At 40.1% G+C, this 26048-nt stretch overlaps 1 protein-coding gene across 1 annotated transcript; it reads left to right on the forward strand.

Moving 5' to 3' along the window:
* The first annotated feature begins 6453 nt into the window (after positions 1 to 6453).
* CBFB (core-binding factor, beta subunit) lies at positions 6454 to 24692 on the forward strand. Its single transcript, XM_010080289.1, has 3 exons — positions 6454 to 6566; positions 11404 to 11499; positions 23778 to 24692. Exons 1-3 carry the CDS (start codon positions 6468 to 6470, stop codon positions 23844 to 23846), a joined length of 264 nt encoding a protein of 87 aa, XP_010078591.1. The 5' UTR covers positions 6454 to 6467; the 3' UTR covers positions 23847 to 24692.
* Positions 24693 to 26048: the final 1356 nt, after the last annotated feature.

The raw sequence follows: 26048 nt of genomic DNA on the forward strand, positions 1-26048 counted from the left end.
CTGGGCACCGCGGGGTCTGCTGTGCCCACCGTCGTGTCCCTGCACCCGGCTGGGCTGGGCACCGCGGGGTCTGCTGTGCCCACCGTTGTGTCCCTGCACCCGGCTGGGCTGGGCACCGCGGGGTCTGCTGTGCCCACCGTTGTGTCCCTGCACCCGGCTGGGCTGGCCGGTGCTGTCCCACCTTGGCAGCCCACGTCAGCCAGCACGGGCTTGCTGTCAGCAGTGTCATAAGGTGGTGACACAGGTGCCACCCTTGAGAAACTTAGAGCTGCATTCATCTTGAAAGCCACAGTTCAGTCATCCCCATACAACTGTTCGGGAAGGACTCGTGTTTTGTCAGGAAGTAGTGCTTCCTTTGCATTTTTACACAATAGTGTAAGGTTTAAATTTTAACAGAGCCTGATTTTCATATACTGGAAGCTGTTTCAAGATGTAGCTTTCGAAACAACTTAGAAAACATTTTCTTTTTGTGTTGAAGGAAGGATAATCGTATGCTTTGAGGCATGAGACAGAAAGATTGATCTAAATTTTGGATTTTTGAGCTCTTAAGGTTTGTAATGGTGTGTCTGTTCTAAGATTAAAAACACAAAAAAGTCAATCTCACTCAAAGTGACTTTCTAAATGGGATTTTCTTCGTCTGTTTCTATTTACTGTTTTATTCCCAGTTAAAACTGTTACAAGGCTTTTGTTTCAGAATTGAACTGATGAAGTCTAAGTGCTGTAAACTCTGTCCATGACATGGTTGTTTTTCGTTAGTTTCTTTTAAAATATGAGTGATCAATATCTCAAAGTGTAGTCTGAAGCCTTGTATGGAGTTGTCAGCTCTTGCTGTAACTTCAGTTGTTGTACTAATGAAGATATTAATCTGTTTGTTCCCCAAGTAAGTGAGGATTTTAGTGTATAAGTTCTGGTGCAAAGTTTTAGGAAAGCTTTTTTTAGGTTTTTTTTTTTCCTTTCATAGATTGCTTTCTCTCTCATGCTCTGCCCCCTTTTTGAAACCTGAGCTAGCACCCCTGATATGCAAGTGAGAGTCTTGGTATTTGGGATGGGAGGACTGACCCAACTTTGCATTTTAAAACAGCCCCGCCAAATCTGTATGGCGAGACCACCGTATTTTATTTAATGAAAATGTCTGTGCTCCTTTAAGATTTCTGTTAAAGGAAACAGATGAATACATAATTTCCGATGTGAACATTTTGAGTAGGTAGTCTCCTTTCACTGGACAGTGTATACAGACTGTGTTATGAGAAGCTGAAATGATGAGGTTAGCCTTAACCAATTTAACTTATTTTTTACTTGGATGAAATGTTTCCAGCCGTTTCTTAGTGGTCAGTGTATCAGGGTATGATTCAGGTGGAGGTGGGATCAAAAGTGGGATGAATGTGCTGGGCTCGGCCAAGAGAGAGGCAGCTTGTGGGAGCAGGTATGAATGGGCAGATGAGGCAGACACTGAGTTAGACCTGAGCCTCTTCTGATGGAAAGAATGCGCTTTGCTCCAGTCTGCTGGGAAAATGAAAGCAGAAGGGAGGGGACTGCACCACTTCACTGGGGACTGGTGTTTCCCGGGGAGGTGAGGCTAGTCCCGTGGTGGTGGCTGTTGTTAGCGTGCTGATTCATGAGTCAGGGTGGTGAGAACAGTGTGCAATCTCTGGGGGAGGAAATGGCTGGGTTGCTGTAGGGAGAAGGAACACTTTCTGTAACTGCAGGATGTGTGGATGGAGCATGTAGATAGCATATCTGTAGCACATCACTTAAGTGCCCTGGTGTTGTGAGATAAGGATTTACTAGAGGACTAAAATAGGATGCGAAACTGAGGTTTTGTGTCTTGTGCTCAAGAAAAGCAGCTTTTTTTAAAGTCATTGAGAACAGTCCTCTGTCTGCTTCACTATATTCAAATCAAGTTTGGTTTTTAAAATATGAAAGAATAGTGTTATAGGAGCCAAGTCCCTGCCTATTTTTAACAACAAGGCTAACTCCCAGTTAGTTGGAGTTGGAGGAAAGGGTTGATCATTTAAATGCAGATTAGAAGAAATAACAGACTAGTTGGAAGAGCACAAAAGGTGAGATATGCTGTATATTGAAGGTGTGGCACAGAGGTCCTTGAGATCAAGGCAGCTGGTAGGCTGAGAAAGCACAAACTCACCTCGTGTATTTGTGCAGCACCTTCTCAAGTTCATGTGTGTTTGTGGTGCTGTTCATCCTCCATCCGGATAATCTCCCAGGAGATAAGAGCATTTACTCTTGCTTGTTGTTCAGTCAGCAAGCAGAATATTTGTTCTAACACAAAAAGCCTGTTTCCAGTGTAAAAGTACCGCGTCTACTTCTCCCATTAAAAAATTGTAATGCTGCTTTGATATGTAGTAGGAGTTTGAAATGGAAGATGTAGTTTGAAATGAAATAAAACTTTTGCATAACAGTCACCTGAACAAAAGTTCAGCTGGTGTAAGCTAGTAAAAATTGCAGATTTCACTATGTGAGAGTTTACCTAGGTCTCAAAATCTAACAAACTAATAAGCTTTGGCTGTGCCAGTGTGTGGAAAGTGAGGGTACAAAATGAAGCAGAACTTAACTCTCCTCCTTCCACATGTGTGTAATAATGCTTGACTTAGTTACACAGCCATCCGCTGTCACTGTCAGAAAAGCTGTATCTCATTTGGTTTACAGGATGGACTGTGCTCTGAAAGGAGGCAGCCGTGTATCTTTTCCTGTTGTACGTCCCTATAATGGTATTTCTGTGGCATTAATTTTGTCCACTGAATGTGAAATGGCTAATGCCTGACTTCCCACCTCTCCTTCTTCCTACTGCTCTCCAGTGCTTTTCACCCAAGTGTCTGAGTTTTACAAGACTGATTTCCAGATACTATTATGAAAAGCACCTGGAGTTGTAGGCAGGATTTGTAAAATTACATAAATGCCATTAATGTGGGGTTAGCAACAAAACCTCAAAATAGTTATTCGAACAAAGACATCCTTTTATCTACATTTAATCAACTTCTGTAGCTCGATATTAAGAGGGAAAGTTGGGTTCTTCATAGAAATAATGTGGCTTTTGCCTTTACTATCTTACTGTGACTGTCTTAAGGCAGTTTTCAGAATAGGGAATTCTGAAAGCTTTAAAAAGACAACTTTATGTTGCATTTTTAGCTGCAGTAGCAGATCGTGCTCATAGACAAGAGCAGTAATTTAATATTCTGTTAAGTTTGGAAATTGAAACGGAATCATCATGGCTTTATCTGAAAAGAAGGAAATATGTGGTTAAACGGTTTTGCCTACAGTCTTAGGTGATTTCCATTCTCTAGAAAGAGGAGAGGGGGAAAAGGAGTCTAAATTCCTTTCTCTAAAATAAAGAGCACCAGTATGCTTTATTGCGTGTTTTAATGAAACGTTCCTGCCTAAGAGCATGTGGTTTCAATATGAACTATACTAAATTTGAATGATTACATAGTAATTTCAAAACTTCAGTATCTTAGAATCATAGAATCACAGAATGGTTTCGGTTGGAAGGGACCTTAAAGCCCATCCAGTGCCACCCCCGGCCATGGGCAGGGACACCTCCCACTAGCCCAGGTTGCCCAAAGCCTCATCCAGCCTGGCCTTGAACCCCTCCAGGGATGGGGCATCCACAGCTTCCCTGGGCCACTGCCTCACCCCCCGCACAGGAAAACATTTCTTCCTAATGTCTAGTCTAAATCTGCCGTCTTTCAGTGTATACCTGTTACCCTCATCCCCTCACTACACTCCCTGATAAAGAGGGAGTGAGAAAATCTTTATTATCTGAGTTTTGATGTTGGTAGAAATGCAGACCTCCTGAATCCAGTGGTGTAAGGGTTTAAGGGCTCTGATTTGGGAGCAAAGGCAGAGTCCTTTATCTGGAAAGGTCAGGCTGCGTGCCAGTGCTTCACAAGTTGCTGTGTCAGCAGCTCAGCTGTTGGCCAGTGTGCTTAGGGGCAGATAGCAGACATCAGGAATCCCATCGGCTCTATCAACTTGTTTCTCTTTTCCCCTTTGAGTCCTGAAGACTTTCATGGAATTTCCAGCACTGCTCAGACTTTCAGGTGATGCGTAAGACATTGCATTTGAAGCATCGTCAGCTGCATCTGAGCTACTTGCTGTTTGCACTGAGCTATGGAGCTTGCACAAAGCTTGCACGTAATGTGCTAGCAGCTGCAGTGACTAAGGCAAGCAAACAGCTACTGACACGAGGCAGTTAGTGTCAGCGTAGTATTTCTAGTCAAAGAAACAAACAAAAAAATGCCTCATTCTAGGCACTGAAAAGCTATATTTTGTCATTTGTGGGAAGTCCTATGTAACTTTTTGATTTCCCAGGCTTTTGTTGTGGGCTAGGAGGGTAGGGGAGGCTAGGCAAAAGGTAAACCCTAAGTGAAGATCAACAAAAGGCTGCAAAAAGTAACTAGCATTGGGGTACAGGCGGTTCTGACTTTACAGACCCATCATAAGGTTATGCTGCTTTTTTTTTCTTTTGAATTATTCTGCATTCTTCTTAGAAGAGAATGGCTTTTGATTCTAATAGCCTCCTTAACTGTCTTTCACTTCTAAACTAAATGCATCTATTAAATTGATGGTGTGTGCTTCGTTTGTTTCTTGTGAGATGAATGAGTGAAGACTGTGCTGACAGGGAGTAATGTTGTGTTTAGTATGTTTGAGGTGATTAATCTTGAAATGAGGGCTGTGGGAGGTGGTTTCCTGGTAGTCCACATCTTACTCATGCCGGCTCTGACGCCTGTGCTCACAAAGGCTGTTGGCCGGTAGATCTGCACACGGCGTAGTGTCGTTACGGAAGACATAGGTGTGATGCCTTGCATAGCTAGTCTGTGAATACAGGGCCAGAAAAGCAGTCTGTGCTCTTCTCAGCGGAGCGCTGATACGGAGAAGAGATGCTTGAACTAATCTTTATTTCTTCATTATTGAGCTACTGCATGTTGTCCTAATTAAACTTGTAGAGTATGTCACTTCATACTGAAGTGTGGTAGGTTGTAAAAACAAAGTTCAGAAATCAGATGTGTGTTTTCTTTGGCAAATAACATTACTTTGTCAGTTGGTTTCTTGTTCTTTGTTCCCTTTCTTCCAGTCACAGATTGCCTTTCATGTCGTTCAGTGCTGAATTTTACCAGGACAACCTTTGCGTAAGGAAGGCTTGCCTTCCTTCTGTACCTCCCGTATCTCTAAGCCTTTTCTTTTTCTGCTTGAGTGGCCTCAGCTGGTAAGTGTGGAGCTGAGCAAGTGGGCACAGTCGGGGTGCTTTGAAATGAGCTGTAGTGCTAAGCATCAGTTATACTTCAGTGAGGATTTGCCAGGGGATGAATTTAGAACTGTTAAAAGAGGTGCTGTGTGAAAATACCCCTACCTAGCTGGGCCCCTCCTGAAGACTGAGAAGACTGCACTGGGTTTTGAATATCTAGGCAGTCTGAATCTGCAGTGGGTGCAGGCCTGCCTGCATGGTTTGCCTCTCTGGTGATTCAGCATAGACAAAGTTCTGTTCCACGAGGGGTTTTGACTTGCCAAGTAGGCTGAAATAACTACTGAAAGTTGATTATTTCCCCCCCCCCCTCTACAATGTAGGTAATTTTGCTGTGGGTTTGGTTTTTTTTTTAAGGCTGATGTCATTAGGTGTAAGGTGTCAAACTCATTTAGTGTGGTATTTGCTTCTTTTTAAATTTCCTGTATGTAGATTAGTCTCTGGTCTTTAGAAGGGGAAATAGTCTTGCTTTAAATCACTGTATCATCTACCGTTATTTAGACAGAGGACTTTAAACTCCTTCATTATTCCTTGCTGCAGCTGAGGGCACTGTGCACGTTAATGCTGTAGGTGGGTTTTGATCATCTGGTGGTGTTTCTTTTGAAAAGCCTTTCACAAATGCTAGAATAGACACGGGAAGGCTTTCTTATTTTTAGCATGGTGTGTATATATAGTGTGTTTTACTAAACTCTGACTAGTTTGTAAGTTTGAGGAGGACTGAAACCGGTGCTCGTTCTTTGTTGAAAGAGCTCGTGTATCAGGGTAAAATTCAGCGCTGCTTGGGAGTAGGAAAGAATGTGTTTGTTTAACCATTTAAATCTGCTGTGAGGGATCCTCCCTGTCTGGCAGCATGCCACTTTCTTTGTGACATGAAGGTAAGCTGACAAGAAAAACAGTTACTTTAACTGAAAGCAGTAACAGAATTCTAACCAAATCCCAGTGCACGCCAGTTTATGAAATGAGAACACAGTCTGAATTTATTCTATCCAGTACAGTAGGCAAAAGTTACAGCACTCACTTGATTAAAATGAGTTCCTGGAAAGGAGGCAGGAGAAGCTGTTAAGGAGTCTCATGTTACCAGCTGGTTTGGATGTTCTTCTAAGGATACATATAGAAGCTTCCTGCATCACTATTTTCATGCATGTGTGTAAATGCTTTCAAATTCATAGCATGTGTTTTGCTTTTATTTCAGGTGTACTTGAAAGCACCTATGATTCTCAATGGTGTCTGTGTAATCTGGAAAGGCTGGATAGATCTACAGAGACTGGATGGTATGGGCTGCCTGGAATTTGATGAAGAGAGAGCACAGGTAAGGCAGTCTGCCCATGGCTACTGTGCCTTAGACATTTGTTTGTTCTTCTGGAAGGAAGCATGTAGTCAGGCAGTGATCATGCATTCTAATTTTCTTGTTTTCTGCCTCTACTTGGAGTATGAATTCTAAAGAAAACTTACAGTGTAGAAGTTCAGAAATATGTTTGTAGCTAGTGTTTTAATTAGATAAAAACATTAGTGGCAGGAATCATCTGTAGTTTACAACTTTGTGGGTGATTTGTCACTGTTACTATGCTACAGAGTAGGAAATGTTAAGTAAGCTGTGTCTGTAACTTGTGGCAATTTAGCTGGCAAGTTTATTTTAGCTGTTTCCTTCAGGGTGGTTGGGTTTTTTTAAGTAGCTTTTTGTTGTATTGCATATGCAGGGGGGGGAGGATGAATAGAGTTTTTTCATTTGTTCTCTAACAGTGGTAAACTCTGCTCTGTTAAGGTATGGCAGCTTCTGAGAATTTCCTATCTGCTTGCTTCCTACCACCAAAGTGACTGTCTAGCAGCTGAATCTTTGGACACTCACAAGAACAACATAAACAGAGAGGAAACGACTTCTTAAGTACATACCACATATCAGGGTTCACTTCCACAGCTGTAGGGTTCCTTACTTAGTCAGACTTGAGACAGATCTTTGCTTTTGAGATGTAGCTTGGTAACAAAGCTACTTGACTGATATTAAAAGCTGCTGCACCAGCTTTGTGTGAGCTGCCGTGCAGATAACCTGCCTCTGCAGTGGAAAGTAAGTTGGATGCAGTAACATCAGTTACCAGAGTTATGATTTACAATCTGGATTTTGTGGTGAACTCTGCGGTTCACTTCTGTAGTTTGATTATTTAGAAATGTTAGAACTATGTGAAGGCATGGTCCGCAGTGCTTCTGAATACAAGGGTTTGTTAAGCATCTTGTTACTGTGACTATGTTCTGGCTTAAATAGAAATACTTCATATCAAAACAGTGCCTTTGAAATAGTCACAGCCCTGTGTGCTTTCTTCAGGATGCCTAGAAGGAGAGAGGGTATGCTGTTCTGAGAATAGTCCCCCCACCTTTTGTGCTAATCCAGGAGAAGAGCTGTGGAACCAAGCTTTTACTTGGATGCTACTGTTGGCTGTGGCAGTCACTTCTTCCAAAGCTCGGTGTGGGCAGGTAGAGCTAGCTGTGTTCCTGTTGCAGCTGTGTGCTCTTTGGAGAGCGAGTAACAGCTGCAGAGTCCGTTGATTAGCAGCCTGTAGACTATAATAGCTTACCTGGCGAGGTCACATGTAGACCCCGGAGGGCTGTGCAAGATAAATCCCAAGGCTCTTGATTTATGACTGTTAAGTCTGATACCTAGAGGAGACTGATTTGAACGTGCGCTCAGAAGGAGATAGTGTCACGCTTTTCCAGTATTTGATAGTTCCTGAAAGAAGTGGGCACCCTTCCAAAAAGCAGGGTGGGCAGGTGACCTGTGAGTTCAATTTTTCTCTTTTTTTAATTTCCTCATAAATGTTTTTGCATGCTCTTGGATTATTTTAGTTTCCTGATGTGTATACACTGTTTTAACTACACTTAAGTATTCCTTTCTGTTGTCTCAGAAAGTGTTTGTGCACTGAGCATGTGATTTATTCTTTCTTTTTTTGTGAGGGGATGTATGCGTGTTCTCAGGTGTCAGTGCTGTCTTGAGGTTTGAGTACTGGGTGCTGAGCTGGAGGTATTACACGGTGTGTGTCTGCAGATGTTTGCATCAATTGCAGGTCTGTAATTTGTTTTCAGCTTGTGCTTCTTGGCGATTATGAGGAGGTTGTTGGTCATCTTGTTTGCTACAGTAGTGGTACCTAAGAGTTACTGGTGCCGTAAGGCACCATCCAGACACAGAGAAGAAGCTGCACCCTTGATGTTGCATAGTGGGTTTTATGTGTGTGTGTGTTAGTATTGTAAACATTTGAGCAATCTCTTGCACTCTTCTGTTTCCTTTTTCCTCTGTCTGTCATTTTGCTTCCTTTTTTAAAACTGTTTTAATATTGCTAGCGGCAATTGACCTAACTGCTGACTTCAATTCCAAAATAACACTGATGTCAGCATGGGTTTAGGTGCCTATGGTACCCACTGTCTTTTTTTAAGAAGAGGTCTTATTGGCATGCACACATCCTTTACTCCCATTTTCTGGAACGCTTGCCTTGTACAAATGTAGTACTTTTGCATTTTTCTGTCTCTTACCACTCTGTACTAATACTGGGATGAGAAAAAGTTTTTCTTTGCTGCCACGCTTTGGAAATGATACTGTCCTTCACCAGATTAAAAAATATTTTAGGAAGAAAAACCACATGTGTAACAATAAAGTACTTTAATTGTAAGTATTAAGCTAGTGTTCTTTCTATTTAATTCACAGCATATTAATGTCTTACTACTAAGCAGTCTTACTTTTTGTTACTGGAGACCCCGGTTCAGCTGCTGGTTCATACTTCAGTGGACTAACACACGCAAAGCTCTACATGCATGCTTGAATGTCTTCCCTGTTTGGGGCCAAAATTTCCCTGGGTTTGATATTTATCTCTAGTGTCATTAAAAGGCTGTTTCTGTCTTCAGGACTTTTCTCTCCTGCAATAGTGCGTTCTTGCTGTGTAGGTTCTGTAGTTAGGAATGGTTGGTCTCATAAAGTCTTCTGCCAGGCTGCTGCGGGCAGTGGGGGTGTATGGGGATGTACATGTATGGGTGTGTGTCAGCTTCTCTCTTGGTTTTTTTCTGGGTTGGGGGATTGTTCTGTTCTCATGTTGATATGGCTCATGTTTTGCTTGTTCTTTTTCTTAGTAGATTCATACCAGGAGCATTTTTGGTGATTAAAACTAAGACGGGTAAACGGTTGGGTTTTCATAAAGCCAAATTTGCTAGGTTATAATTACTAGATTTGGGTGACATTTGAGAAGAGGTCTGTTAAACTCCTGTTCTACAAGATCCTAAGACATTTGTTAATTTCTGTTATAACACATCACCAAGAATAGAGCAGTTTTGTTTTTTTTTTTACTTAAAAAAATGTTCTGATGCTTTATTTCTCAGACATAAGTAAGCCAGTGTTTCAGCTGCCAACATGTGTTCATTCTAGATGTTGACATACTGGTTCTTCTGTGAATTTCTAATTAGTTTCTTTTGGTTATAATTTCTTTAAAATATTCTGTCTGAAGCTACATATTAGTCTTTTTATTTTATGACCACTTTAAATTATGGTAAAAATACAAATTTTTTTTTTTTTTAAAAAGAAAAATCTGCTTTCATATAAGTCTGTTTAAAAAAAAAAGGGGGGGGTAATAAAGATGTATGTAGCTTCTGTAAATTAGAAATAAGGTAGCTTTTCTGTGGTCATTGCGAGACAAGCGTATCTACTCTCTCCTTCTGCATTATTAAGAACAAACTTACTTTCCACTGTCTGACTTTGGCTGCTGTGCATTGCATAAATATTAAGATAGCTATAAAGGGCCAAATTCTGCTTTTGAAAATGGTAGGTAGTGTTAAAATGTTATCTTGCTGGCAGCTTTAAACATTGCCTTTCAGCCTAGCTTCCTGGGGACCTGGCTGTGCGGAGCTCCGGATTGGCAGATGTTTGTATTGAACTGTGTTAGGCCACGAGGGGCACTCGTTCACATCATTTCACAAAGTAGCTTCAGGGAGCACGATGGTGCCGATGGCAAAAAAGGCAATTTAACATTCTCTCAAACTAGAGATGCTTTATCTTAAATTAAAAAATTTATGCACTTAATCCCTCGGTATATTAAAATTTAGTTGAGTTCTCAACATGTTTTTGTCCTCTAACAGTCAAGGTTAGGATTTATTTATTTATTAAATCTGTCAAATTGAAAATAACATTTGTGTGTATGTGGGAATCATGAGGAGAGTTAGTAGCAATTGTAGCTGAGGAGTTAGGAGGAGGGAGAAGCACTACAGTTTATCCCTTACTGTTTTGTGGAACCTCTTTAGACTTCTCCATTCTGGACATTTTAAGAGAACAGAGGGAACAGAGCCACCTATTTTCATTTTGAGCAAAATACGTGCTAAAAGGTCTCTAAGAGAAGTAACTTGTAACCTAATTAATAATAGCTTAGATATTAATAACAATTTGTTTAAAACCTTTTCTAATGGAAAATATTATTCAAAGGATTTTTTTGGGCATTAATTTATTAAATCTATTCCTGTGCATCAGCCACTGTTGAAAATAAACAATGGGGCTGTTGAAAACCTGCGGGTTTCTCCTGCATTGTATGTGAATGTGTACAAATGAGTGGAGCAATAACTTCTGTTTTCTGCTTTCTTATGAATTTAAATGTAAATAATTTAAATGAGACGTGAGGATTACAGGTGTCCGTACTGGTGCACATTCAGCAGATTTTGATAAAATGGAAGATTTAGTTGGTTTGTAATTTAGATAATACTTTTTTTTTTAATGAAACAGAATTAAATTGCCATAATAATCCTAGTGAACTCTATCTAAATATGAGACATTTTTAAGACAGTATCTGCAGGTATAAGGAGAATAAAATGTGTGTTGCCTCTTTCGTATAACCTTTGGGAATTCCTAGCTTAAAAAAAAAAAAAGCAGCATTTTAAAACACTTTTGAAAAGCAGTTATCCTTTGAAAATGTATTTTAGTAGTAGCTGCTTTGCAGTTTTGGTGAAGTTTTGATGAAGGTGAGTATTATTTCATTAACCACTTGCTGGAAGTCAGCTGTATTCTAGCAGATTCTGTAGGACACACTTGCCTTTGCTGTGAAGTGATCCCTACTATTTAGAAATAAAAATGTGATCTGGTAGAAGTGGGGGTAGCCTTTTGTGTCACTCTGTCTTGTCTGGTTTGGTAGCAGGAGGATGCATTGGCACAACAAGCGTTTGAAGAAGCTCGGCGAAGAACTCGTGAATTCGAGGATAGAGACAGGTCTCATCGGGAGGAAATGGAGGTGAGGGTTTCACAGCTGCTGTCAGTAACTGGTTAGTACTTTCCCAAAACTTAAGATTGTTTCTATTTATTTGTTTGTACAATGTCATGTGTTTTCTGTTTGCTGTTTGATGTTGTCATATAAAAATTGCAAGATGCATTGTTTTTAACTCTTGTAAAATGAATTTCAAGTCTTTGAAGTTTTGATAAGCATTCTCTGATTTTATCCTTTTTTCCTTTCTGTAGATGGCTTTTTCTGTGGGTGCTTAAGCTGTAAGGATACATTTGTTCACAGAGCTGCCACGTCTCTCTCAAATGATTCTTTAATAGTAGAGAAAGGGATCTTTTGCCCTGTGCATTACTCATGAACTCAGGAAAGGCTTCAGGAGCTGCAGGCACATAATTTTGTATCTTGCTATCCCGTGTTGTGGGAAACATTACCAGGGAATTTAATCAGATGCCAGAGTCTGCTTTCTTGTACAGGCTAGTTTTATTTTCCTCTCACCTTTTTCTTACTGGCGAGGAGTCTTACTCCTGCGTTTCAGTGGTGCAGTTCCCCTCTATCTTGCTCTTTGCTCCTTTAGGGCCCCATAGTCCTGAATCTTGTTCTTTCTTGATGAGAGCAGAAACTACTGGGATTGAGGAAAGAGGAGCCAGAAAAGGGAATGGAAACCAGCTGCTCTGAGATGTCAGAAAGGCAAGAGCTGTAAGAGGACAAGTAATACTTAAGGAGAGTTGGCAAGTTAAGGCAGGCTGTAGGTCAGGCAGAGAATAGGGAGAAAACAAACGCTTTTCATTTCTTTCCTTTCCTAACTCTACTTTCCTACTTCCTGTTTTACCAGTACAGCCTGACTTTATTATAATCAAATGTGACCGATCTGCTGCTTCTCAGGCTTTTAGAAAATTTGATTATTGTTATTGGTAAGCTGCTTTTCTTCCGGCAACCTTACTGGTAATTGAGATGATTAGACAGACTTTCTTCCCTTCCAAGTACAAATGGAAGACACAGCATGAGAGTGAGAGGGAAAAGGCAGATGCAGAGAGTAGCATCTTTCACTTTGAAGGGATGGTTGATGTATGTCTCCTTGCAAACACTGATGTAGCCGGGTCAGATGTCAGCTGTAGCAAAGGTGAGTCCTCACTGCCAGTGGATCCTTGGAGCAACAGCTGGATTACCTGAACCATTCTGTCTCCATTGCAGCACAGCTGGAAACCTGCTTGTGACTTTGGCTCAAAAGGAGGGTAGAATTAACTTAAAGCTGTTCATGAAGATCTGTGGCAGTCTGCCTTAACATTAACAACACAGCAGGAACTTTAAGCCTGGCCTTATGTCCTTGGCCTTGATTTACTTCAAGCTTTATTGATTTATTTTCCTTTATTGTGCCCTTCTTCCCCACCCCTGTTAGAAAAAAATGAGACTTCCTGACCCAACTTCTGGAGTTCAGTGAGACTTATTCTTTTCTCCAAGTGTAGAAAACACTTGTTTGCAGCTAGGATGGCAAAACCTCTTTCAATTAACAGTGGGATGGAGGTAATATCGAGCATCTGGGGCTTCATGACAGACATCAAAACTTGTGACACTTGAGACTCAAAGAACAACATCCCTGGCCAGTTGCAGGAGCTGGATTCAATAACTTCTGAGAAAATTCTTGCTTTTAATAAGACAGCAGGCAGTTGTTGTTAAATGATGTCCTTATTAACTGCCAGTATCCCATTTTCTCTTAGAACAACAATAGTCATTGTCTCGGCTCTACAACACTGGCATAGATCACCTACAGAAAGGAAGAAGTGGAAAAATTACTGACTTGAAATACATTTCAGCAGAATTAAAAACATTGTTGAAGGTTCTTCAAATTTATGTGGTGTCAAATGTGAGGTTTTAATAATTGCAATACATTGTTATGCACACTATTTTTTATGTTGCTGTATGTGTTTTAATGTGTACGACCAAGAGATTTCTGCCTCAATTACTTGTAGTTCTATAATTGGTTTTTACATTTCAGCTTTCATTTTTGTGTTTGGGTTAAGATGTCCTGGCCACATATCGGGAATGTTTACAGATGAGCTTTTACACTCTGGATCCTAGGACTGCATAAAAATCAGGATCTTTTGGGGTGGGGCAGGGGAAGAGAGTGGAGACAGACTTACAATCTGTACAGCCTAAGGAGGAGTCAGGTTTCCAAACCTTTCATTGTTTCCCTGACTTCCACTTTGGTTGTATTCTAATGCAGCATTCAGGTAGAATCAAATGACCTTTAATCAGTAAGCACGTACGTAAAGTACTCAAATCATCATACAGGATTTTCAATGGACAGTAATGCGTAAATGTGCATTCCCGTGTTTGTTGTATTTAAGGCCTGTACAGAATTTTCCAGTGCTCACATGCTTGGTCAGCTTGGAAATATGGTTTGTCAGATGTGCTTTTTGATGATTGTATTGCTGACAGCTGTGAAGACACTAGTCCAAACTGTGTAATTTCAGTGGGTCAAATAGTATTTTTGGTTGCACTACACAGATGGTACTTGAGGGTTTTTGTAGGGCAGCTAGAAGAGGTGGGTTCTGCGTGTGCTGAGTGAATTTTTACCTATGTTACACTACACATGGATGAAGATCCCCTCAGCATAATCTTTGTAGTGTGATATCTGTACACTTTTCATCATTACTAAAACTTGAGTTTTTTTCTTTCCTGCTAAGCTTGGCATGGACAGTTCAACTCGGAGTTGCCAGCCCTGGAACACGATCTCATCAGTCTGAATGATTGTTTTAGGAATTGCAACACTGTATAAAATCAGGATATTTCAGACAGTAGAATTACAGCTGAAATGCCTTTAATAGAGACCAGATTCTGCTTCAGTGGGGGAGGGAAGGGGAATCCTGCAGTATTCCACCCACTCCTACCCAAAACAGAGGCGCCAGTTCTTTGGAAACATTTATCCATCCAAAGCCTGGCAGCATATGAAAATGATCAGATTCAGTTCTTTATTTATACAGCTTTTTGTGTAGCAAAGATTCCCTATTCTGAGTCTCTCTGTAGACTTCGGGAAAAAAAAAAAAGTGGTATATCCTTGCCTGGGAGTGATCAGTGAGGGCTGTTGAAAACTGTTAAAATGGCTTGTATGTGGCAGCTGGATATTAGAATGGTGATACTTTGGAGGGGGAAAATACAGCAAGTGCAGTAACAATTTAGGAATAATCACTATACTAAATTTAATTTTTAAATATTCTAAAAAAACCCCAATGAGCTTAAAAAAAAACCAAACAAACAGAAAAACAAACAAACAAAAAAAAACACACCACACTGAAAAAACCCCCTCAGAGTGCTGTCAGGATTTTTGCCTTCTGTTCATCACCTAGGATCCCTTCCATTGATAGCTTCATTAACACAGCATTTTGATGAACATATTCTTTGCATCTGAGGGCAGAATCAGTGGTGGTTGCTAGGCTGTGCTTGAATTTCCAGAAGTGATCATATATTTTTGCTATTGCAGCATTCCTCTAATGTAAATAGGGTGTGAGTGGATTTGGGAATTTTCATTGAAGTTTTTAAGTGCCTCTGAGTTGAACTGCGTTCTTTTATATTTTTAACGTAGTTTCGGGTTTGGATACAAGATGCTTTGGGGTTTTTCTGTCAATTTATGTAACTTGGTCACATCAGATACCGCAAATCCTGCCTCACTGTTCAGGAGTCTTTTGTTTCAAAGACGCTTTTGAAGTCAGTGAGTGTTTTTAATGCCTTCAAAATTAGTAATGCATTCCAACGGCTTTCACATCTACAAAAACATTGGAATGCTGAGACAGTAAGTGTTCAATGATGCACATGAAGACCTTATCCTCAGTTAAAGACTACTGCAAAAAATAAATGATTGCATGAAGCTTCATAAGTTCAGGAACACTTATCTGCTTTGCAAATTTGCACCTCTTAATGGCTTCATACCGGTTGAAGGCAAAGTTCTGTTTCCATAAGCAAGTACCACACCATGGGGAACTGGTCCGAGGCCATTACTTCAGGGGTGTATTCTGGAACTGGTGCCACTGAACAGGTACATGACCTTGAAGCATTTCCCTTTGCCAAGCTAACAGAACAGAGCGAGGAGACCGAGGGGATGCTTAATTTTCACTGACTCTTTATCCCCTTGCATCTTGGTTGAGGGAGTGAGTACTAGTGTTCTCTTTTGTTTGGTGTGGTTTCAGTAGAATGACCAGAGTCAAGAAGTGTTCTGCAGAAATTACTGTGAGGTTGCTGTCCAGACGTGCTTGAATCTTCCAGTAAAAACTTGTGCTTTTTATTCGGTGTTCTGGCAGTAGTAACATCCCGCAAAATGCACCGTCCTCCTCTGATTGCTTTATCTAGGGGCGGGTTGGGTCTCTTCTCAGTTTTCCAATGCAGTTTGTTCAACCAGCATTTTTGAAATGTCATTTTTCTATTTTGTGTTGGTTTCCCGTGTTACTGCTATGCTCTTTATTTTAGCAACACGGTGAGTAAAGAAGCAGAGTGGTTTGCTCTTTCCTGAAACAGTCTAGTCTACTGATCTGTTTACGGTCCTGTGCTAAATATAAATTACATTAATGGCTAAGCAGAGCCATTCTAGGTAACTGCATGAAATTCCCATTTTAAAAACCTTCATTTTGCTGGAACAAAAACCCTGCTTTGAACATTTGTTTCTTCCACTAGAAATCCCTCTCAAGACAAAGAACCAAAAAACCCCACACCCCCTTTAAAAATTGCTGGAGGAAAAATTTACCTCCATTTTAAATACTCAGTCCTGCCCTAGGTTTCTACATATTTGCACTGTTTGGGAATTATGAGTTGAAGTGGGAGAGATGCATTTCATTTAATTGTGCTGAAGTTGTGAACACTTAGAAAACAAGATTTTGCTACAGAAATCTAAACAGTTCGCAATTGAAACAAAATCAAGTAGTAGGACTAACTTCTGTATTCTTCCAGGGTTGTAGACAGTAAAGTTATTCTGCTGCCTTTCTTTAAAAAAAAAAAAAAGGCATTTTAGAGTAAACTGCTAGTGTAAATAAATGCTCTAACTAATTATAAGTGTTTTTGTAAAGTGTAACTTGCTTCAGAAGGAGGTATAATATTCCGATAAGGTTCTTTTTACATTTTTCTGCATCAAACTGACTTTTAAGGGGTTTTTCCTCAAAAGTTAATCTGGAATGGATTCAGTTACTACTTATTGTATGTGCTTTCCAAACTGACAGTAGTTTAACCTTTATTACAGCTTTTGGGATGTAAAAGATACCCAAACTGTTTCATTCTTCGTAGGTGGTGGGTAGTGCAGACTTGGTATATCCTTGTGTGTGTACATGAGTGCATATATGTTTTTTAATTTTTTAAAATTATTTGTTTATATTCAGGATGAATACAACATAATTTAGAAAGAAAGCATTTAAGTGTTTGTGTGTGAATATGCATTGCCTCAAAAGGTTCTGCAACGCAAGTACGGTACAAGTAAGCCAGTAATGTTATGACTAGATTGTTTCACAAGAACTTTAAATAGCTGGTGTTTGTGTAGAAGTGCTATGGAATGCATATATCAGAAAAACAATTTGTGCTGTACAGAATCGATGCTGACTGTAGTACAGAGCAGATCAATCTTGCAAATGAGGAAATACTGTAATATAAGCGTCTTCTTGCAGTCAATGAAGGTTAGGAAGGGGCTGAGCAGCAGAGGAATACTGTCTGGAGGCAATCAATATTAATTATAAATTTATAACCTTTGTACTAGCCTTCAAACAATACTTTCTAAAAGGAAGCATTTCGAGCTTTTTTTTTTTTCTTTGGAAAATAAGTTTTTGTACAAAAGTAAAATTCTAACCTGTACCTGAAACTCTGTTGCCATGCCTTTTCCTTTCTCGGCTTGCTGTTACCTTCGCCCAGTTACCAGTGTGGTGTACTGGAATCTGTAGCTTCCTTATGGTTTTTAAACGAAGATGCAACCGTTGCAAGGGTTTCAGGCCAGAGTGAAAAAGCAGATGATGCTGCTTGGCCTGGTCGTGCTCGGTAGCTATCGAGTGGATGGTGGTGGGAAAGCAGACTCGGCATGTAACACAGCTGACGTCGGGTTTTAGTGAAGAGTACCCTGTTTCTAGGAAGTAGATCGTTGGAAGCTTGAAATGAAATCTTTGTGGAGGTAGATGGTAAATTATTTTTATCTATGGCCCTTGTCAATAAAACTGTTTATTTTGACTTTTGGTGAGCTTGAGAGGCAATCAAAATAGACGTGCAAATAAAAAAGAGCATTGGATATAGAGTTCATAACGTTCATCATTCTACAACTTTTGTCTAACATCCAGATCTCTTACCAAATTTTAGAGACTGTTTTCCATTATTTGCCTAATCTAAGTGGTCCTTGACGTTATAATTAAGAAAGATCGTGGCTACTTCTTCCCAGGTTCAACGGCAAAGGAGAGGTGATTGCAAAGTGGGTGTTATGGCCAGTGAACAAAGCAACTCCAGAGACTGGATCTAGGCTACGAAGTCTCATGCATCGTATCCCCTCCTGACTGCCAGCGGCTTATAGATGCCATAGGTGGTGATGATGGCGTCCCTGTGCTGCTGTGGCTAAAGCCATTCTGAGAAATGAAGGGGGAGAGGGAGAGTCTCTTTTCAAGGCCCTGGGAGACCTGAAAGCATACAGGTGCTTCATCAGGCTGTACGGTGACCAGGGAAGTTCTAGTATATCCAATCTGTCATTCTTAGTACCTTGTAGTGGCCTGGTTTTGCTGACTTCAGTTCTGAGAAGGCTGGGTTTCCCTGCCCCTGCTCCTCTGTTGAGTAAGAGTAATTGAAGCGGAGGCATGGCTGGCATTTTAACTGTGTTCACATCTCTACGGGAGAGGCTGGTTTTAACCAGCAGCTCGGGGAAGAGCTTTCAGTTTGTTGCTTTTCTTGATGTGGGTCTGCCTCAGTTAGCAGGACTAACATGGAGGTGTGCTTGATTGTAACTGGTCATCTTTGAGTGTTGCGCTGTTTCAGGTCGTTGGCGGTTTCTGTGATTAGGGGTTTTTTTTGTCCTGTGGTGGTATGCTTTTTAGAAAAGTATCTGCAGTGTGTTCTCAGGTTGTATTTTTTTTAATTCTTTTCAGGAGGTTGACAGTGCTTCTGAGAGAATCCAAATGTTCACTGTTTAGTTTTTCATAACATAGCCTGATTTTTCACTTACTCAGTAAATTATAGATGACAGATGCCAAGGCACATAATGTATCTGCTCTGTCTGTTTCAACAGTATGGAGCTGCCAGAATGCAATTAAAGAATTGCAGTGGAGTTGTCCGTGGGGAGACTTTATTTTGGCTACTCTTTGAGACAGCCCTTCTTCAAATTATCTCCCTCTTCCCTCCCTCCTCCTCACCAGTGTCCCAAGTGATATGTGCAGTGCAGATTGTTCTTGTGACCGCACTGCCTAGGATTCAGAGGTCCCAGTTTCCCCTGCTGTTTAAGTGATTCATTGAAAGGGAGGGACATCTTCATGGCAACCCTGTCCATCCTTACCTCCAGCTTTCCCAGTTCTGCTTTCTGAGCTATGGTGTGAACTGCACAGTGGGACTGCGTTATCTTTTCCTGATGAACCTGTGGTAAAAGGAGTTGGCTTCCTTAGGTACGTCAGAGGCCTCTGAACATGCGCAAGAAGGGGCCAGTTGCAGATGCTTTCTCAAAGCCAGGAGTTTTACCGGCACTGTTGAAAGCGTGATAGCTGCAGCATGGGTCAGGACTGAGTGGCTGGAGGAGGACGACCGTGTCTGACTGTCTTGGCTGCTGGAGGAACTGCTTGTGTGCCGCCTGCCTTAACTGCTGTTATTCTTAGATCTGTTTTACCCGAGTGCTCCAGTAGCAGATGTAAATGCTCCAACATGATCCTTGTCCGAAAGACAATTCTAAGTTCATGATTTGATGACTTCAAGCTGTCTAATTTATTAAGAAGAAAATTAGTATAATACAGATGTTACTGCATTGTACTCTTAATGACTTTTAGCCCATACCAGTTAGGCTTGGGAAAAGCTTAGAGATAACAAGAGTTGAGGAGAGAATAGGTGTAAAGAGTATTTAAAGGGATGCTTTTTGCATTTCTTTACCCCCAAGTCAAAAAGATTTTGTTTAACTTTTCTCATTTGTTGGTATGTTATTACCCCTATGGTATCAGCATTATGAGTTCAGCGTGAATAAATCCAGGATAGCATGTGGTAGGAGGCTTTGAAGTGTTTTTTGCCAGATACATTTCTGCAATTCTTTCAGTTGGTCATCATGCCATCTCCAATGTTAGAGGTTTTAAATGGCTTGTGGCCAGTTATAATTCCCTCCGTATTGCAGAAGATTTGCATGGCTTCATGTGCTGAAAGCTGAGTGCGAAGTGTTTTTGGGTATTGAAACTCCTGATGTGTCCCCTGTATTAACTATTCAATTTCAGGATCTTTGGAAGGAACCTGCAGTATTGGTTAAATTACATTCATTTTTAGGAAAATTACAACTGTGGTGGGATTTGTGTACTATTTACAAGTTTTTCTCGCACACAAATATTAGTTTTCCTTTCACTAAATGTCAGATGAGTAACATTGGAAAAAGTGCTCCTTCAAACTTAAAATCTGCATTTGACTGAAAAATGAAATATGCTGAGATAAGATGAATAACTACAGTTTTCTCATGCATGACTCATGGCAGAGCATTCCATTTCCCAAAGGCAAAGATGGATGCATCTTTCTTAATTGAAGCAAATCTCCTCAATCTTGGAAAAGCTGAGCTCATTATTCACTGAGAGTAATTCTGATGCTTCTGCATGGCATCATAAGGTATGCGTTTCAAAAATTACTGCAAATCCGGAGGATAGATTAGCTGTGCTGAGTGTATGAGACCCCAAATTGAGAGAATTCTGAAAATTGCTGTTTTTCACATCTGTAAAAGGGAACTTTTAGCTTCCCATAATAGACTGAGAAGAACTACCAGATACTGGTAATCACACTCCTTCTGCAAGCGAGCTTTAAGGATCTTGTGGCATTTCTTGTGAAAGTCATATTTTGCTCATTGTCCGCAGACAAAAATACCACCCAGCACCTGATGCTCTACAGCATGCTTGCTGTCTGCATACAAGGTGATGTCTCCTGTCTTTTATTAGTGTTTTTATTTTTTAAATACATACATATGTGGTGCTTTTACTTTTTTTTTTTCCCAGCAAGGAAAGCACAGTTGTGGTTACATACTGTGCACAGTGCCTTGGCAGGATGGGGACGGATCGAATAAGTGTGTTTCACGTGTGTGTATTCTTGCATAGTGAAGGAGTGTGTCTGAGTGAGACGGAGCTGTCGTTCCAACATGCTTGTGTAAATCCCCACTTACTGAAATGTCAAATTACACCTTTATCCACATATACTAGCGTAAGCTATTGTAATGACTGCTTTTGGTACAGTTGAGGGTAATTTGTCATGCCTTCTGAGTATCACTTGAAAGAGCAAATCTGGTAGTTGTTCACTAGTGGCTTCTGCAGACTCTACAAGTAGCAAGGAGGTCATGAATCATGTGGATTCTTTCGTAAGTTCTGAAAGAAAGGGCCACTTTAGGCAAAGTATAAATGCAACCATATGCCCATACCTTGGAGTCTTTGCTGAAATTTGACAATAAAATTGCTGTGCATATGATTTGCTTTCTGAAGAAGAAGCTCCATTGCTTTTAGAGCAGTAGCATAGCAGCAATTAACTTGCTGTTTTTTTCTGCTCAAGTGTAAAAATGTTTATTGAGTACAAAACTGGTAACTAGATTGGTGTAATGAAGATTTTTTGTAATTCTTAAAGACAAAGCTGCATTCCTTTGTTTCCTTAGAAGAAAGAGGCAGCAGTTAAAATGAGAAGAAATCTTATTACAGTCTGCTCAATAGGAGAAAAGTATGCGAAGTGGAACTGTTATGCTTTTGTTAATCTTAGTACAACTCTTCAATTAGCGTGGAAGTACCTGTTTAGATTTGTTGAACAACCATTTTGTATTAAGAAAAAAATCTTTACAGCACAGCTTACTTTTTCTGTTGAAGGACAAAAAAAAAGTGTGGGCTTTTCCTCATCAACTTTTCCACAGTGATCTTAACAGTCAAAGCTGAATGAGATAACTTTCGTAAATAATGTGAAAAAAAAAAATCTCAAATGCCATCTCCCAATATTCTGCATCTGGGGGCAGCTTCAGGGGCTGAAAGGAATGTGCTCTCTCAGTCTTTAGTGCTGTACATGATTACAGCTGTCCATCTTAACGCGATTCCTCAGAAAGATTACTGAGAAATCTGTGGGTTCGTGCACCAGTGGTGACACGGGGTGTTGTGTTCAGAGTAGCTCTGCGCGTAGGAAAAGCAGATTATTTCCTTCAGAGCTTGACCGGTGTAGACAGAACGGAGCGAGTGGAAGATCTAACTCCTCAGTATCTGAGGAGCAGCTGGCAACAGGACTGGATACATCAATGTAGCAGGTAGTAATTGCAATATTAAAATATTGAGGGTGTTTCCAAAACAAAGAACAGCAATACGTCCACCAGAGACAGTGCAGGAGGGAATTGTGTTCTCTGGAAACGTGCTGGTTACTAGAGGGATCTACTGAATGAAGTCGGTGTGCATCAGGATGGGATTGTTGGCACGGGAAAGGAGAACATAACTTTAATTGGGGTTTAAATAGGAGAAGGAAGCAGCAGTTCTCTGGGTGAAGCAAACCAGTTGCACCAGGGGCGTAAAACTAGGCAGAGGAGAAGAATGGTAGATCAGGGAGGAAGAAGTGAAAAGTCTAAACTGGAGAAAATTCTGGTGGCGGTACATGCTGGAGGGTTTGGGAGTGGACAGCCTGGGTTTGCTTGCCGTTTGGTATGGGAGGGAGTGAACAACAGCCCGCTGTGAGCACTGCGGGGAGGGCTTCCTCTGTGCCAGTAAGTGTGACTCAGAAGAGCCCGGGGAACACCTTCGAGCAGTTGAAGTGCTGGTTCAGTGTGATCCTGTCAGTGTGGTGACTGCTTCAGCTGCGTATTTCGGTGGTGCAACTGCCTGCACCGCGTCTGCTCCCCCCTCTTTCAGCAGAATACGAGAAGCCTTTCAAAGGAGGGAAGTGGTCACTTGGTTTGCATTTTTTTGGCGAGCATTTTTCTGAAGCAGGTTATTGCTGATGGAGCCACACTGAATAGTGCTTGTGTGGGGATGCCTTCCACCCACCGAGGACGTGGCCCTGGTGCTGGTTGGGTTGCCTGATCATTCCAAGCCAAGGTGCCAGCTGTAAGCATGAAATAAAGGTGTCAGTACTAAAATGTCTTAAACAGCTAACATATTAAGTGTTCCCTGAATCAACATACTGCTTTAAAATTTAAGTATCTGAATGTTTTAAGGTGTTTAGCCTGCAGCATTTGTGTGTGCTACTTGAAAGCAGCCCACGCATGTACAGGTGGAAAGGAGGCAGCAGTGTCTTCACCTGGGATATTACTGTGACTGACCATCAATTAAGAATTTCTTCTTTAAACTGTTATCAACTCAAACCGTTTAACAAAAATCACTTATTTAAAGAAGACCTGATGTTACTTTTTAATACATGGCTCTAATCCTAAGTACCAGTTTTCTCAGTTGTGGATTATTGCTAACTTTACAGGTGCACCAAAGGAAAAAAAAACTATGCTGCAGGAGAACCCCAGTTTTTAAGAAGTGTTAAAATGTGTATTGATCTATAGATTAAACTGTGTTGGTGTGTTATCTTGTTATGAATATCTTTATTTCAGAAAAAAGCCAAATTAAATGTTGACTACATCCATATACTGAGGGGAAATTAATTTGGGAATGATGTAACATACTCTGCTATCTCGCGTTGTAGCCTTTCTCTCCAAAATCTCGATACCAAGAACATTTATGAAAAAGGGGAATTCTACAGGAAAGAAAATGTGTTTTGGAAGAAGAGACACAAAATTGTTGCCTAACTATTCTAGAAGTCTCTGATTGTTGAAGTGATGTTGAGAGGCGTGTCAGGCTGGCTGCAGGAGGGCCTCTGCAGCACTCTGAGTGTGCATATATGTGTGTGTGTGCACACTCCTGAGAGTGCCTACCTTGCCTGCCCCTGGCTGGGTGGAGAGGCAGAGACCCCAGCTCTCCTCTAAGATTCCCGTCGCTGCTGGGGAATTACTGAATTGAGGGGGAAAGAATGATTTTGATAATAAAAACGAATGCTTGAAATGTAAAGTTTAATCCTTAGAATTGCTTACGGTCTTGGTCATGTTAGTACATTTAAGAAATTAACTAAATTGATAATTTCTAAATATTTTTTTTTTAATCCTAAACATGTGTTTACTAATGCAGGCAAGAAGACAGCAAGACCCTAGCCCTGGATCTAACCTAGGAAGTGGCGATGATCTCAAACTACGTTAATCAACAGCAGCAGGCGTATCATGGGTTGCTTCTACTTGGCAAAGGATTTAATAAAAGACCAGAAACTGTGATAACTGGGTATATTATGGTCTGTTTCCTGACCTGCGGCAGTCAAAATCACCATGAACTGCCATGGTTTGCACTATGTTTATGTTACAATACCTGCATTTCCCATTTTAAGCATGTAGCCAGTGGCAATTTGAAAATTTGTTTTTCTATGCAAACTTATTTTTGTTGGCACTATTTTAGTGAAATGGAAACTTATGCAGCTATAAAACCATTTTTCTCAACTGTAATAAAAATTGTCACTTAAAAATAGGTCAAGATATTACAGATTAAAAACTTCTTTTTTGTTTTTTTTTTTTTGTAAACTGCTGGAAGCCAATGCATTCCAAGCTTAATTTTTTTAATATAGGCTTTTGGAATTTTGATTGTCCTTATTGTGCTCCTGCCTTATTTTAGATATGCGTTCTTATCTTTCTTTCAGTTTTCTTTTTTTCTAGATTTGCAAGACCTTCTTAAAACTGCTGACATTATTTTGCATTATTTCCAAGCTAAACCCAGTGAATCAGAGCTGTTGGAATCAGTTTTCAAACTTTGTGGGTTTGTAAACGTTACAGTTGCAGTATTCTTTTAACTGCTAACAATTCATTGGTTCCACTTTTTAAACGATAAAATCTTAAAATATCTATTTTTCACTCATTAATGCATTTTGCCCCAGTATCTGTCTTAGATTTTATTCTGTATCAAGTGAGTTTGGGTGGTTATTATACCCCTGTATATAGTACTTTACTGAAACTCATAGGAAGTCGCAGGCTGGCTTCTGTTTTATTCAGGGATTTTTTTAAATAGTTCTTAAAAGGGATACTGCAACTCTACAATCAGATTCAACAGCTTGTTAAACTGGGAACGAAAATGATCAGCTGCCAAGGTGATATGTATTAAATCATATTTAAGATAAGCTGCTTTAAGTATATTTTATATCTTAGGCTTTTTGTAAAGTTGTGCTGAGTGGTGAAAAGTTGAGATGAGGTGGTGTGCAGAAAATCTCATACTGTGCATAGGACACTTCTATTAAATCTGATGCAAATTAAGACTACATTGCAGTAGATATTGCATTTTCTATCAGGGTAAGAGTTGGGATGAGTTAATTTGTGTGAATTACCTTGTTTCATTTGGGGTGGTGGTGAATGGACTTGTTCCAAATTTTTAATTGGCTCCGATATTTGAAGAAAATACATTGGAAATGTGATGTTCTTTGGCTTTGTTAAAATGGGATGCTTCCTGTACAGCCTGATTAATTAAAATGTCACTTAAATACCTTTTCAAAATAGGTGATCTGATTTCAGTATTTTAAGAATGATTTTGACGGTAGAGACTCTGTAGGGTTACAACAGTTAAATCTCTGTTCAATTCTGTCGTGAGGATCATTACATTCCTCGTTAATGGCAAAAAAATTGATGCAAAAGAGGTCTTGCAAAAATGTAAACAGATGCCAATGTGAAGGAGAATCTTTGTATGTTAATATGAATATTTAACATTCACTTAAAAGTGTCAATAACTGTAAACTGTGAGAATGTCATCAAATAGAAATATTTTGATACTTCAATTTAAATGTGATTCACCTGAAAGATAACCTTTTTCACTCTGTGGCCACGTATTCTTCTTGCTCTTCTTCCCCCAAAAATTAATTTTTCTAAAGTGTTTCTGCGATGAGTTATTTAAGGGACACATGCACGCATCCGCACGCATCCCTAGCTTTGGATCTTCTCTGCCATCTGTGTATTTTTGATGGAATAGTCTGAAGATTTATTTTAAAAGGTTTTCCTAACGTTCCAGACAGTGGTTTTAAACCATAAGTACACAGGAAATTATGCTATCAGATATTAGCGTTGCTATCTTTGTGTAAATACTGAACTTTCCCTATCATCATTTAGCATTCTGCTGCTTTCGATATCTTAATGCTGGCATTAAGATCACGAGCCCTTACCCTCTGCTGGTTAGTGCAGACTTTTTAAAGTGCATTTTAAGTTATTGATGCAATTTGATATTTTTCATAATTTCTATTTAAACTGAAGTTGCATCATCTTTCTTGAATTCATCTCCTGTAAGAGTTGCCTTAAGCTACAGGATTGCTTTTGCTACTTTTTGTGTTGTATGTTTAACTTTCATAATAAACTTCTGTGTAGTGAAAACAAGTTG

The sequence above is a fragment of the Pterocles gutturalis genome, unplaced genomic scaffold (genome assembly GCF_000699245.1).
Source record: "Pterocles gutturalis isolate BGI_N339 unplaced genomic scaffold, ASM69924v1 scaffold9864, whole genome shotgun sequence".
Classification (NCBI taxonomy): Eukaryota; Metazoa; Chordata; class Aves; order Pterocliformes; family Pteroclidae; genus Pterocles; species Pterocles gutturalis.